This window comes from Syngnathoides biaculeatus, chromosome 23 (assembly GCF_019802595.1).
Source record: "Syngnathoides biaculeatus isolate LvHL_M chromosome 23, ASM1980259v1, whole genome shotgun sequence".
Classification (NCBI taxonomy): Eukaryota; Metazoa; Chordata; class Actinopteri; order Syngnathiformes; family Syngnathidae; genus Syngnathoides; species Syngnathoides biaculeatus.
This window is the reverse complement of record NC_084662.1, coordinates 3,888,607-3,904,344: the sequence shown is the minus strand read 5'-3', so window position 1 is coordinate 3,904,344 and position 15,738 is coordinate 3,888,607. Positions and strand designations below refer to the sequence as shown.

General features: G+C 41.4%; 1 protein-coding gene across 1 annotated transcript; it reads left to right on the top strand.

Moving 5' to 3' along the window:
* Nucleotides 1-228: 228 nt before the first annotated feature.
* rpf2 (ribosome production factor 2 homolog) lies at nt 229-14,238 on the top strand. Its single transcript, XM_061812026.1, has 10 exons — nt 229-372; nt 911-1,043; nt 3,775-3,812; nt 4,887-4,926; nt 5,016-5,097; nt 6,831-6,907; nt 7,296-7,395; nt 7,481-7,583; nt 11,672-11,816; nt 13,701-14,238. Exons 1-10 carry the CDS (start codon nt 350-352, stop codon nt 13,884-13,886), a joined length of 927 nt encoding a protein of 308 aa, XP_061668010.1. The 5' UTR covers nt 229-349; the 3' UTR covers nt 13,887-14,238.
* Nucleotides 14,239-15,738: the final 1,500 nt, after the last annotated feature.

Here is a 15,738-nt window from a genome sequence, read left to right as displayed (position 1 = left end):
TCATGCAAAGCACTGGATTTCCCCTTTGACAAGCCAACATTTCACACACTAATTAAATGTATTTTTAAGGCAACTGAGACTAGATCACTACTTTTTCAATACAGCGATCATATTTTTGTTATAATTTACGTTTTAATTATTTTATTTATATTTTGTATGGAAATCACAAAGTTCTGAAGACATTGTCTCAAACGTTACACGAGACGGCGGTAGTGAGTTAAAGGCTCGATTTAACCACCACATTGTCGCCCGAACGAATCCCCTCGTGTTGTTGTCTTCCGGTACTTCTCCATCTTGTGGGTGTTCGGCAACGTGACTCTCCAGCAGAAGCGCGAGTAAAGACGCGACAATGGCACAAGCTGATGGTATTATGTACGTTTTGCTGACACGAATCATATTTTTTAAAGTAATATTTTGTACATGTACATTAGCGGTGCGTGTTTGTGCTCATAAAATGAAACTTTTAAACTTGCTAGCTACCTCGCAAATGTACAATCTGCAAAAATAAATTACAACGGAGTATCTGCTGACCTAACAGACACATTATTGTCACGAAAGCGAGTTCAGTGAAACATAATGTGCCTCTAAATGCACCTGCACATCAAATGCGCTGTTCAAATGCTTTAAAATGCCACAAATGATGTCCAATTGTCTCAAACTAGGGGAAATAAAAAATGCTACGTTCCTTTTTGTTTAAGACATGAGGTCGATTTTGAGAATATTGTATTAATAACTCTAAAAATCTTGCTCTTTATTTCATATTCAAAAAATTCTTTAAATATAAAGGTGGTGAAATTTTGTAAATTGTCTCAATGTTGCTCCAGACGGATCAAGACGTCTTATGGCTTAAATAAATAGGCAGGTTTTCTGGAAACGTGTCAGTCATTCCCCCCTGTCATTCTGTCCTCAGAAAACCAAAGACCAAGCGCTCCAAGCGCTTCCTGGAGAGTCGAGCACCCAAACTGGCAGAGGATGGAAAAAGTACCATGATCATGAAAGGGGGGAACACCAATCAAACTGTCAGCCAGGCCCTGAAGGACATTGTAAGTAAAATGATGGTACTCAATCAGAATGTAACGTAAAGTCAATTAAGCAAATTGTCAGCGAATGCCCAACTGTACTTCAACCATTAACGAGTAGAGGGATCACCAGGGTGGTGCGCACAGGCAGTAGGTCAACCCCAAGGACCATACAAGGAGCCGGCGGGCCCGTCCGAAAAGGAGCACACCAATGATGGGATGTTGGCATTTTCTAGGATTATTGTAGAAGGGAACAGGTCATGTAAATACTGGCAGAGAGTTATAGAAATAAAGTGTTGGAGATAGATTTTTATCGGTTTCATAATTATTGTGTGAAATCAATAAGAGTGCTTTTGTCGCATAAATGAATCCAATTAACTATTAATAACATTCTGTGTGATAACGGATGATCAAAGGTAATTTGAGCAAATTTCATTTTTTCAGAAGTGCTTATCAAATTGGTAGCCCTTCGTACTGAAGAAATTCAGTCCCCTCCACAAGTATTGGAAATGAAAGGTTAATTCCTTTGTGTTTCTTGTACGCTGAAGACATTCCGGCTTCAGATTGCTTGGTTTGAAAATTAAATAAAAGGATGAAGATGAGACAAAAGTTCTGAATTTTTTTTTTTTTCATGGCATTTACATGCTTGAATTCTGAACTTTTGTCTCATTTATTTTGATCAAAAAAAAACAATGACTGGCATACAACAAAAACAAAAGAATTGACCTTGCCATTCCAATACTTTTGGAGGTGACTCGAGCTCTCAGTTTCAAAAAGGTTGGTGGCACTTGCATTAGTAGTAGGAAATGCTATTAGACACTAGGTTTCCGCTGCCCTGTACCTTGTCACTGCTGCCAGTTGACGTCACTTGTTGTGTAAAGCAAAAAGCATATGTGATTTGTCGGTTGTATGTGTGTTAAAGATGGTATATACAGTGGAAAAAAAAAAAAACATTTGAACACCCTGCTATATTGCAAGTTAGTTAGAGTTCTGAAATTTTCATTGTACGTGCATGTCTACTGTGAGAGAGATAATCTAAAAAGAAAAATCCAGATCACAATGTATGATTTTTTTTTTTTTTTTAAGTATAAAGTAAAGTAATATTTGTGTGATACAGCTGCTATATTGACATTCTCATCGCAGGTGCGTGTCCACGGTAAGAGAGATAATCTAAAAATAAAAATCCAGAAATCACAATATGATTTTTTAAAATGATTTATTCATGTGATACAACTGCAAATAAGTATTTGAACACCTGAGAAAACCAATGTTAATATTTGGTACAGTACCCTTTGTTTGCAAATACAGAGGTCAAACGTTTCCTGTAGTTATTCACCAGGTTTGCACACACTGCAGGAGGGATTTTGGCCCACTCCTCCACACAGATCTTCTCTAGATCAGACAGGTTTCTGGGCTGTCGCTGAGAAACTCGGGAGTTTCAGCTCCCTCAAAAGAGTTTCTATTGGGTATAGGTCTGGAGACTGGTTCGGCCACGCCAGAACCTTGATATGCTTTTTACGGAGCCACTCCTTGGTTTTCCTGGCTGTGTGCTTCGGGTCATTGTCATGTTGAAAGACCCAGCCACGACCCATCTTCAATGCTCTGACTGAGGGAAAGAGGTTGTTCCCCAAAATCTCACAATAAATGGCTGTGGTCATCCTCTCCTTAATACAGTGCAGTCGTCCTGTCCCATGTGCAGAAAAACACCCAAAAACATGATGCTACCACCCCCATGCTTCACAGTGGGGATGGCGTTCTTGGGGTGGAAAGTTCCATTTTGGTCTCATCTGACCACAAAATCTTCTCCCATGACTCTTCTGTATCATCCAAATGGTCATTGGCAAACGTAAGACGGCCCTTTACATGTGCTAGTGTAAGCAGTGGAGCCATCCGTGCCATCCATGATTTCAAACCATGACGTCGTAGTCTATTACCAACAGTCACCTTGGAAACGGTGGTCCGAGCTCTTTTCAGGTCATTGACCAAGTCACGTCGTGTAGTCCTGGGCTGATTCCTCACCTTTCTAAGGATCATTGAGACCCCACGAGGTGATATCTTGCATGGGGCGCCACTCCGATTGAGATTGACCGTCATGTTTAGCTTCTCCCATTTTGTAACGATTGCTCCAACAGTGGGCCTTTTTTCACCAAGCTGGTCGGCAATTTCTCCGTAACCCTTTCCAGCCGTGTGGAGTTGTACAATTTTGTCTCTGGTGTCTAAGGACAGCTCTTTGGTCTTGGCCATGTTACAAGTTCGAGTCTTACTGATTGTATGGGGTGGACAGGTGTCTTTATGCAGCTAACGACCTCACACAGGTGTGTTTTATTCAGGATAATACATGGGGTGGAAGTGGACTTTTAAAGGCGGACAAACAGGTCTTTGAGGGTCAGAATTGTAGCCGATAGACAGGTGTTCAAATACTTACTTGCACCTGTATCACACAAATAAATCGTTAAAAAAATCATACATTATGATTTCTGGATTTTTTTCTTTTTAGATTATCTCTCTCACAGCGATCATGCACCTACAATGAAAATTTCAGACCCCTCCATGATTTCTAAGTGGGAGAACTTGCAATATAGCAGCGTGTTCAAATACATATTTTCTTCACTGTAAATGCATTTCAGGTGTCTGAATTTGAAATGCTATTGGAAGTGCATTCTCAGCACTGTAAAAGCATCCAGTTCTGTGCTAAAACAACATGCCAGCTGAGCTCATTGAAACCTCTTTCAAGTCTTTCTTTTGTCTCTTTCAGTATTCCCTGAAAAAACCCAATGCTGTGCTTTACAAAAAGTAAGTGTCTTCTAATGAGCCCAATTCAACTTTTTGTTTTTAATTTATGTGTAATTATGTTGTGGTTAGTTATTTCCTATAAATTGTGATTATAAAATATAATTACGCTTCCCACTGGACACATTTTAAATCTACTGGAGGCAAATTCCTTATGTGTTGTTGCATACTTGGCCAATAAATCTGATTCAAATTCTCTCTCAGATTATTTTTGTCATGTCATTCACGGTATGAGTCAGAGCAGCCTTTTTTTCTTCTCTTCACTCATACAGATTTATTTAACAATTTTAACCAGTTTGTTCCACGTGAGAGACCCCACAGATGAGGAAATTTATTGTATTTTGTGTGGTTTACTCAAAACTGCCAACATGGCACAGCACATAGTAAAATCTCCATCCGCAGTTTTATCCTCTCTCGGGCCACATGACTGCCGTAATACCAGGAATGACCTGTAAGAAGCAGCATTCTCCTACAGGCCATCAAGACTGCCAGAAAAAGTAAAAATGTATAAATCAAAGAAGTAATAGAGGTTGCACTGATTTGGATCCAAAGGGAGGGAAAGGGTTAAATTCTGCCAGGTGTGACAGTCTGAACGCTCCCCCGTGCTGAAAAGTCTCCTTGTGATGAATGCGCATGCGTTACTAACAGAGGAACTCTCGGTAAGTAGCAGACGCTTACTGGGAAATCTCCTCGTCTCCTCGTCCCCTTCTTCTACAAAGAGGGAGCTAACATAAGTTATCACCTAACCCTAACCTTAAAACACAAGTGGATTTAAAAAATAAATAAATAAAATTTAGAAGAAAAAAAAGGATATACACTTATATGTACATTTGCTGTGATCGTCTTTCTGAGACGTCCACAGTGAACATGAACAGTCGGCGACAAGTTGTCGAATGGCACATGTTAAAGCATGTATGGGGATATTTCGGAATGGCTCGAAGTTTACAAAATATACGCGCGTGCGCATTACTTACAAAGAGACTTTGCAGCACCGGGAGCGCTCAGACCGTCACACCCGTTATCGTTATGTGTATGTTACATTACTTGCAGTGGTTGAAATCAGAAATTTCTTTTCAGGAAGAACATTACAAGGCCCTTTGAAGACTCTACATCACTTGTTAGTTACAATGACGCCACAAGCACTGTAATATATAACTTTAAATGCTTTGCAGTTTTATCACCCATGAATTTTTCGACTTTCTTTAGGAATTTTTCTCTAAGAAGACGGACTGCTCTCTGTTTCTGTTTGGTTCCCACAACAAGAAACGACCCAACAACCTCATATTTGGTATTGTTAAACTTTCGTCATGTTCTGTTTGTGTTCATAGAGCAAGTATACACTCCTCATGTTTGATGTGGTTTGAATAACAGTCTCTAGGGTGAAAAAAAAAAGTGAATACATCATCAACAACAACGAAAAAAATATGCTGCATTTTTTTTTAAGTCCTTTTATTCAAGGAAATAGAGCTCAGATTTCCTTTGCTTACTTAATCTGTCAGTGAATATCACAGTGCAGTACACGGTAGATGGACTTTTTGATGCTAGTTGTTTACAATATGCAGTGACCGAGCCGCTGTAAATGTAGATGTTTACAACTGGGTCATTCCCAAAATAAATCAGATGGTCCCATAGCTATCATCTAAAGTATTTCCCACAGGATCTGCTTGTGCATACTCTGCAGACAAAGTGTGATTGGCCCAAATGTCTATCAACTCCTTTCAGCCACTAAGTGTTCCAGGACGTGGTCTATATTGCCCTAAAATCTGATTGGGTCATAAATAGCCTATCAGAATTTTCCCTGCTGTCCTATTTCTGATTGGTTGACAGTTGTAAATTTGTAACACCGTTAGGAATTGCAAGTATAAGAGCAGTGTACGTATTATCTGTGCAGGGACTGCATGGTTGAGAGCGAGGGAAAAATGTTTTTAATGAGCATGTGGAGGAAAAACGGCAAATATAACTTTTACACAAAACATAATTGTGAGTTCTTACAAAGAGCAAGTTTTTTGTGCGCACAAAATACATTCTTCCGTGCACCAAACACTTTTGTTCTCAAAGTTTCCAGTTACGAGTACACACTTGTCCATCGAGCAGTGAAGCAGGATGTGACTCCACTGAGTTGCAGATATCTATTGTAAAGCTGAGTGGAAACTACCCAGTTGTTCGGTGCAGACTTTCAGGCACAAAGGGAAGATGCCAATAAGAGCTCGGACCCTCTTTGATCTTTTCTTGAATGAACAGCCGACTCGCATCCGGGACGTGGCCAGCAATGCGACGGTGTGGTTAGTTGACGATGGGGTGAAGTCGGTTGTGAATGGTCTTTTTAAATCTCCAATGAAACTCATTTAGTCCTTGCTTGGACTCCGCTTGGTTGGGATTATACCGTGCAGTTGGTGATTCCGTACAGGCCACACCAATAGTCACAGAGTTGGTGGCATAAGTTTTTTTTTTGTTTTTTTTTTTTTTTCAAGTTCATCGGCATAGTTTATTTTGGTGAGTTTTTGTTTCCTGGATGGCTGTGACTCAGTAGATAGAGCAGGTCATCCAGTGATCATAGGGTAGCTGTTTTGAATCCTTGCTCTGACTATCCACATATCGAAAAGACCTTGGGGAAGACACTGACCTGTAATTTGCTCCCAGTGGGCCTGGCAGCGCCTTGCCTGGCAGCAGCCGCCCATTGGTGTATGAATGTGTCTGTGACTGGGTGAATGTGAGGCTTTTTGAAGAGTTTTTGGCACTGTGATGGTGTAGATTAAACACTTGAGTGCAGTCAATGTACCATTTGTGAGTTGGTTTATGGCTTTCTCATACAGGACTCAGCACACTTTTTACAAAACTGTATGAGAGTAAATGTCGATGTTTTGGAAATCTAGAGGAGTAAAGAATGATAGATATATTAATAACAAAGTGCACATGCGTGGAATGTCTATGTACAGTCATGAAGTTGTTGTACTTCATGACATTACAAGAATGACTTTGGGTTTGTTATCAGCCTAATTGTCTTCTTTTGTTATTGTACAGGTCGTCTGTTTGACTTCCACGTGCTGGATATGATCGAACTGGGAATCGAGAAGTATGTCTCCCTGAGTGAGATGAAGGTATTATATACACGTCTTCTACGTTATATAAGGCTCTCAGTTTGTGGTAGTTATGTATGTAAACACCCCATCCAATACAGTACCTGTACTAGAACCACCATGTCATCCATCTGTGTGCAGCAAAAAACCCCAACGTCTTTACGTATGTGTGCATGTATTTACCATATGCAACTCCTTTGTTTAGAGGTGCTGATAAATAGAACCTTCTGAAACGTTTGTGGAAGTGTCATGAAATTTTTATTTAGGGTATGAGAAGCCTGCAACCTTCATCAGTTAAGTTTGTTAAACATGTTTCTGTCTGAAACACAATAGACATACAGTAATAACGATGGTGACGTCTACTGTATGCAGCAATTCACTCACTTTCTGTTGTTGTCCGTTTTTGCAGATAAGTAAATGTTCTGAGGGGACCAAACCAATGCTTGTGTTTGCCGGTGAGACTTTCGACACGGATAACGAGTACAAACGTCTGAAGAGTCTGCTCATTGGTATGTACGCATAACACACACGATTAGATTTGCATGAAAACAGTCAATTTATGGAGTTGGACTGTCATCTGCTTTTCTTTTCCAGACTTCTTCAGGGGTCCTTCTGTGTCTGCAGTGCGATTGGCAGGCTTGGAACATGTTCTGCATTTCACTGCTGTGGATGATAAAATATTCATGCGGAGTTACAGGTGAAAAACCTTTACCATCACTCAAGGACTTTGTTTTACAAGGCATTTTCATAATCTAGGTACCATATTTTCACTATGATAAGGGGCATCGTTACAAAAGGCACAGTCACGTTTGGGGCTGCAATTTTTGTACACAAGGCATACACAAGTTGCACTGTATTATTGGATGCAGGCATGATGATGCTCTTGAGGCTGTCAGGAACAATTGCACCTTTTTTTTGTGAGTAGAAGAACGAGTTTACCCTTTATTTTTGCAATGACTCGTGGAAGCAAGTCACCGGTCACCATGCCATCCTCACTCACACCAAACAAAACCCATTCCACCACAGAACAGCAAAACCACTACAATAGAGCTCGTGCACCTACGTCACCTACGTGACGTGACTTGCCATATTGACGGTCTAGCAAAGCATTCGTCAATCCTTAGTCGGTTGGAGACGGCATGAAAATATGTCCTATAGCACGACACCCAGAGTTCTGTCCGATACCGTTAAGCATTTAGAAGGTGATAATAAACGAAGGTACATGGAAAAATGAGAGACACTTGTCATAGAGGACATATTTAATGCCGAAGTCGATAAGGAATTGGACTGTTAACCTGCTTCCGCTTGTCTTGTACAACTGGATCTACACATGTATCTGGTGATAAGTCGTCGAGATTTGCAGAGAAGAGTTTGAAAGCGAAGAAAAGTCTGAACGTATGAATACTTTGTTGCCGGATCTGTAGTCAATCAAGAATAAATCCCACATAGTGATTGAGCCACTCAGATTTTTTCAATACAAATACCAATATTTAAATAAATGACCCCTGGTTTTACACAAACTCGCATTCATTAACTATGATTGGAGGACCGAAGTTTAACGTGTGGCCGCAACACGCTTCCTGTATGTTAAGACTTGTCTTTTTTTTTTTTTTTCAATGCATTGTTCTAAAATGAGCCAACTTGGCATTATAAATACTTCTTGGGAATTTGAGATTGAGAATAATAATTCCTTCCTGAAATTAAGTGATCGCGACAGTCATGTGTATTTGGTTGAGCACCATCCATCATGTTTAATTGCCGAAATCCATCCATCTTCTCTGGCGTTTTCACCTGGTATTCCATAGAATGATCTCTTTGAATATTTGTATCGTCTGTTGTAACAACCAACGGCACAACAAGTCTCGGGCATTGTGTATATTCTGCTCCGGTTCACTGTCCCCCACACTGTCGAGCAGCTCTTTTTGACCGGCAATATGGGGCCGTGAAAATGGTGCCGTCACGTGCAGTAGCTTAAAACAGACGGTAGCATGCATTCATGCTATTTAAAAAGGCAGCAAGAGCAAAATTTAGTTATGTTGTACTTTATTGAAGTATTTGACAATGTAAACAGTGAGTTTGGTTGTACTTTATTGAAGCATTCAACAATGCATGTACTCAAGTTATATTTTTGATTAATCCTCATCCACAAATACATCAAAGTCCTTATCTGTATCCAAAATGAACAGCTGAGGAAGTTCACTATCAAACATGTAAGGTTCCCTTTCATCATTGGCAGAGTCGGTCTCAATGCCGCGTGAATCCTCAGAAATGATGCCGACTTTTGTGTATGCTCGAACAACAGTGGAAGCAGATACGTTAGCCCAAGCATCCACAATCCATTCACAAATTGTGGCATAACTCGCTCACTGTTGCCTCACAGTCTTTGTAACGCTGTGTTCACCATCTGTCACCATGTTCCTTCACAAAGTCACTGGGACTAACTACAAATTTGGAAAAGGTAAGTTCAACTTAACAAGCCACACCCAAACCCGATTTACCATCATAGTTGCTGAATCAATAAATTACTTAAATTGAATCTGTCAGAGAATGTGAAGTAGGCTACAAGATCTGAAGAACCAATGCATCATGAGACAATCCAAAGAAATGAGGGAAAAAATGTGATTATCCATCTGTCTGGAAAAGGTTACAAAGCCATTTCCAAGGCTTTGGGGCTCCAGCAAATGACTGTCAAAGTCATTATCCACATACAAAGAAAGATTGGAACAATGGCAGACATGCCCAGGAATGGACGAGTAAGTACAATTACTCCAAGAGTGCGATGATGACTCATCCAGGAGGTGGCAAAAGAACCAGAAGAACATCTAAAGACCTGCAAGTCTCACTGGTCTCAGTTAAGGTCAGTGTTCCTGACTCTACCATAAGAAACGCATTGGCCAAAAATGGCATCCATGGAAAGTTCCCAGCCGAAAACCCCTGCAGTCAGCAAAGAATACAAAGGCTTATCTTACATTTGCCAAAAAACATCTTGATGATTAAGACTTTTGGAGAAACATTTTGTGGACTGACGAGTCCAAAATCAAAGTTTTTGCAAGGTGTGTGGCCTGTTACATCTGCCATAAAAATGGCACAGCATTTGATCAAAAGAAAATTATGCCAACAGTGAACCATGGTGGTAGCAGTGTGATGATCTCAACTGCTTTGCTATCTAAGGACCAGGACAACTTGCTGTGACTGATGAAACAATTTACGTGTGAGTTTAGAATAAATCCCCTTGGTCAAACCAGCAAAATATAACGAAGCAGTTGTATTGTGTTTAAAACAATTTAATCACACAATACAACAACACAAAATAGAGTTACAAAGACAGTTTAGTTATTTATAACACAAGCTAACGATCCAAATGACGTATGGTCACCACGGTCTGAACGAATGTCCCTGTAGGCGAATGTTATTCCCAGCGGTGTAATGAATCCTGAAATGTCCAGAAGGCAGAGTGGCGGAAAGCGAGTCGTTACTTGTCTGAAGCAGCAGGTGGTTGACCCGACCAAAAGTCATTCATGCCTTCATATAGGCATTTCTCGAACATTCCACAAAGATCTTTGTCCGACGATGTGATATAGAGTCCCCTCTTTCAGAACGTTCAACAAAGGGCCGCATCAGATCAGGTAATAAAGAGTGTACGTAATAAAGAATATATGTAAGACAAAAATAAATAATGAATACAGAACAAATATTATACATAACTAAGTACTGACACTCATTACACAATGAATTCTGCTGTGTACCAGAAAATCCTGAAGGGGAACATACGGCCATCAATTCATACCCTGAAACTCAAATGCTCTTGGATCATGCAGCAGGACAATGATTCAAAACACACCAGCAAATCCACCTCTGAATGGTTAAATAAAATTTTGGGGTGGCCAAGTCAAAGTAGAGATTTACATCCAATTGAGCTTCTGTGGTGTGACCTTAAACGCACAGTTCATGCTAAAAAACCTTCCAATATGGCACCTTTGAAACAATTCTGCAAATAAGAGTGGGACAAATTTCTTCAGAATGATGTGGAAGACTCGTCACCAATTGTCGCAAACATTTGATTTCAATTGGTGCCGAGGGTGGCACAAGTCATTGTTCTTTTCAGGAAGCAATTACATCTTCACGGAGGGTCAGAAAGGTTTGGATTTGTGTGTGTGTGTGTGTGTGTGTGTGTGTGTGTGTGTGTGTGTGTGTGTGTGTGTGTGTGTGTGTGTGTGTGGCTTAATAAATTTCATTGTAATTTGAAAACTTCCTTTTGTATTTCCTTGGGTTGTCTCTAAGTGGTATTAAAATTGGTTTGATGATATGAAACCTTTGTGTCTGTGATGGGGGTAAAAAAAAAAAAAAAATCAGGAAGGGGGCTAATACTTTTTCACGGCACTGTTTTTGGGATATGGAAAAAAAATGGAGTACCTGGAGAAAACCCATTCAGGCATGGGGGAAAACATGCTATGTCCGCACAGGCAAGGTTGGAATTGAACACCAGTCCCCAGAACTGTGAGCCAGATATGCTAACTAGTTGTCCACCAGTCAACCTTTAATTAGGTCATATTCAACAGTTAAAGTAGTGTAGACATGGATACTATTTTTCACTTTAAAACAGTTCATGGGTATTTAATAAGGTGTTTGTGGCATGCTTTCATCACAATACCGCAAGGATCAAGAACTTTACACTTCATGATTTACACTACAGATTCTGAACTGTTTGTATCTAGCAATAAAATGTTAAACGATAAAAAGCTAATTTCCATAAGTCTACCCTTCTACAATTGGTTGTCTTTGCAGGTCTCTGTTGAAGAAGTCGGGCTGCAGGACACCACGCATTGAGTTGGAGGAGATAGGGCCGTCATTTGACTTTGTTTTAAGAAGAACCCATCTTGCTTCAGACGACTTGTACAAATTATCTCACAAGCAGCCCAAGGCTCTGAAGGTAAATATCTCTTTAGTTTCCAATTTAAAGGACATGTAATGAAATGCGCTGACTGTCAGTGTCGGTCACTAATAAGAAAATGCAATGTGGCCCTTATTAGTGTGTTCCACTAAAAGAGAAAAGATCCAATTTGAAAAGACCTGTAATATACTGTATGTAAGACTGTTGGCGGATACGCCACTTGGTCCCAGTCCACTCAGAAGGGTTAATGGGTTGAGGTGAACCATTTGAATGGAGATAAACATGAACCATTACAATGGTCACCAAACATGAAATCTTAATGAAGTGGACAATGTTTTAAGTAAACATTTTAACAGACTTCCACTTGATACTAAGTTAACCGCTGTTAATAGCAGTAAGTGAAAACATACTTGGAAACATACCAATTAGTTAGTCTGGAATGACTTCTAAACTGAGACATCAAATGACCTTTCATATGGTGATTTTCTTAAAGCTCCACTGTCATGCCTATTAACATTCTAAAATAGATATTGTAATGAAAAATAGGGCAATATTACCCTATCATTTTGAGCCATATTTAGATGATATGCACGTCTAACTAATAGACTCCCAGGCAGTATGTATCAGCCACTCGGGCCGACGCTGTGCTCGGCGGACAAGGTGCCTCCGAAGCCGTCCGCGGCGAGCGAGGTGCCTCCGAAGCCGTCCGCGGCGAGCGAGGTGCCTCCGAAGCCGTCCGCGGCGAGCGAGGTGCCCCCGAAGCCGTCCGCGGCGAGCGAGGTGCCCCCGAAGCCGTCCGCGGCGAGCGAGGTGCCCCCGAAGCCGTCCGCGGCGAGCGAGGTGCCCCCGAAGCCGTCCGCGGCGAGCGAGGTGCCCCCGAAGCCGTCCGCGGCGAGCGAGGTGCCCCCGAAGCCGTCCGCGGCGAGCGAGGTGCCCCCGAAGCCGTCCGCGGCGAGCGAGGTGCCCCCGAAGCCGTCCGCGGCGAGCGAGGTGCCCCCGAAGCCGTCCGCGGCAGATGAGGGGGCGCCGAAGCTGTCCGCTGTTTCGCCGAAGCCGTGCGCGGCGCCGACACATTTAGCACCCGAGTTACGTATGCTCATCTTTTGTTACATTCAGAGAGGATTATGTATAAAAAAAACTTTTTTTTTTTTTTTTTTTTTTAGTAGGTCTATACACACCTACCTGTCATTTGGAACCCACAAAGCTCTCGTCCTTTGCACCTGTGCAGTCCATTTTTCACGCCGAACCGGGTCTTTTTGAAAAGTATGAAGAGTATATCCATCCTCCCGAGTGTTCGAACAATCTCCAGCAATACAACAAGCCGGCATTTTGGCTAATACGAAGGAACAACAAGCTACCTTCCAGGAGGTAAAACTAGTAGAAACAGATGAGCCAGCCTGAGTGGGCATCTGCTGATAACGTAACTTCATGCTTCTCAAAAAAAAAAAATCCTTAGAGGATTTTTTTTGGCCAGAGTTACAAGAAGCCATATACGTCAAAATCATGTTTTGTGATGGGGGAAAAAAACGGATGGGTCCATTCCGCCTGCCTTTTTTTCATGAAAAACAGTAAAAATCACGCATTTCATGACAGTGGCGCTTTAATGTTGCCGTTGGAAAACAAAACAAAAAAGCCAAAGAAAAAACAAAACAAAAAAGCCAAAGAAAAAGCAAAATGTGGACAGAGTTCATTCTTTGATGCTTGCTTAATTAAACTTGTGAGGTACTATCTAGTATTCTGTGCAGCGGTTCTAACTCGAAACATTTGTACCAGTTAAGAAGTTCCGAATCGGTTCCAATTTAAAACTACACGTGTCGAGGGCAAAATAACGAGTTGTTGAAACTTTCTCATGATGTGTTTACAGGTATATTTGTTAACATTTATGAAATATATGCTCATTTCTTCCTCCCTCACTCTTGACAGCCCAAGAAGAAGAAGAATGTTTCCCACAATATCTTTGGCACCAAGTTTGGTCGGGTGCACATGCAGAAGCAGGATCTATCAAAGCTTCAGACGCGCAAAATGAAGGGTCTACGGAAGAGGAAGAGGGATGTAGCTGAGGGGGAACAGGATGGAGAGTCTTCTAAAGTGGCCAAAATGGAGAGCTGAGGTATCAGATGGGACAGCTGGACACGCAGGTCTTGCCCTGTGCAAGACCACACAGTTTTTTCCACATGTATAGTGTCACCTTCCTCCTCATCACCAACTTTTTTCCTGCCTCCACCAGCAAGAATCCACCTAATTACCAGGCTAAGGCAGATTACCTTGTGACTATTATGGAAGTAAAGTAACTTCAACATCCCCTTAACATAAGGGAGACTCCTTTTATTATGAATAAAAAAAGTCATTCAATTTAGTAACTAAAGTGTAGGAATGTGTTTAAACATCTTGAAACATTTTAATTCAGGTTGGTATGAAAGTGTCTTTTTTTGGAAAAAAATAAAAGAATTGTGAGATAAGACTCTTATTTGACAAATTGACAGTGACAAGAGAGGGGGCCATATTGTTACCCATCTTGGCATAACGTTGCTATGCAAAGCAGTTGTCCATTCATCCATTTTCCATACAGTTTTTCCTCACCAGGGTCGCAGGCGTGCTGGAGCCTATCCCATCTGACTGAGGGCAAGAGGCAGGGTACAACCTGGACTGGTCGCCAGCCAAACACAGGGCAGGAAACAAACAACCAGTCGCACGTATGCGCAATTTAGGTCCTCCATGCGTGTTTTCGGGAGTGTGGGGTGAAACCGGACCACCCAGAGAGAACCTATCCAGGCACGGGGAGAACATACAGTACAAACTCCTGGTTGTCCCTGTTCCTCCAAAATATTCTTTCATTTATTCATTCATTCATTCATTCATTCTCAGTACCGCTTATCCTGTTTAGGGTCGCAGGGCGCTGTAGCCTATCCCAGTTAACTTGGGCAGTCTACACCCTAAACTAGTCGCAATTCAGTTGCAGGGCACGGTCAACAATTTACACCAAGACTGAGTGGAAACTGAAGCCCACGCTGCCCGCACTAAACTAAGGGGACTGTGCCTCTATGCCATGAGTTCTATCCATCTATTGGGATTGTACCCAGCTCCTTAAAAAATTTTTGTATTGTTTTTCACAAAGTAGCGCGCATGTTGAGAATGGCCTTTAAAAAATAAAATTTTTGATCCAAAATTTGTAACGATGCAAAATTTTGTTTGAGTCATAAGGCCTTACAGGCCCACAGTTTGCAGTGATTACTGACATCCATTGAGAAGGGCCCACAGAAGGCAGGCGGAACCAGGCTGCATTGGATGTTGAGTGGACATTTCTCACATTGTGTGGTGCTGTACAATGTTCATTAAGATGGCATAAGAATCCAATTAAAGGGGAAGTAGTTCTGCCTCATGATATGAATTTTTTTTTACAGGGAACTTTACAAGGTGCTGGGGGGTTGTTTTGTGAACATTTACGATTTGCATGCACTCATTAGCAAGTTTGCATTGTTTAGGAGATGGCGGTGTTATTTTTTCCAGAATCTTCTGCTGTTGACCAACCTCCCAATCAGTATCACAGTGAATCCCCCCTTCATTGAGGTGGAGTCAAGGCACAGAACTCTGCAAACAGAATCACAAGTGGAGCATTCAGATTTTTGCCTGCAGCTGCGCGAGGCCAAGGCGTCAGGTGAACCGCAGCAGACGTACACAGAGTCCGTCAATGATGACTATGTGTTGTTTGGCAACGCCCTGGAGGAGTTTATAGAATACCGCTGTTCTGATGCAATTTACAGGTACTGTTAACTTTGAAACACAAGCTGTGACAGTTGCACCCACATCTCCAGCATTATGTGCACCATCAAGTGGACAAACGTTTCTCCACACTTTGGCCCAGACATAAGTTGCTCAGGGGGGATTTTGCATGGGGACAACATTGCTCATATTGCCCTTTTTGTAAGAAACTGTTTTTCAGTCTTTGTGTGCTATTAATTGG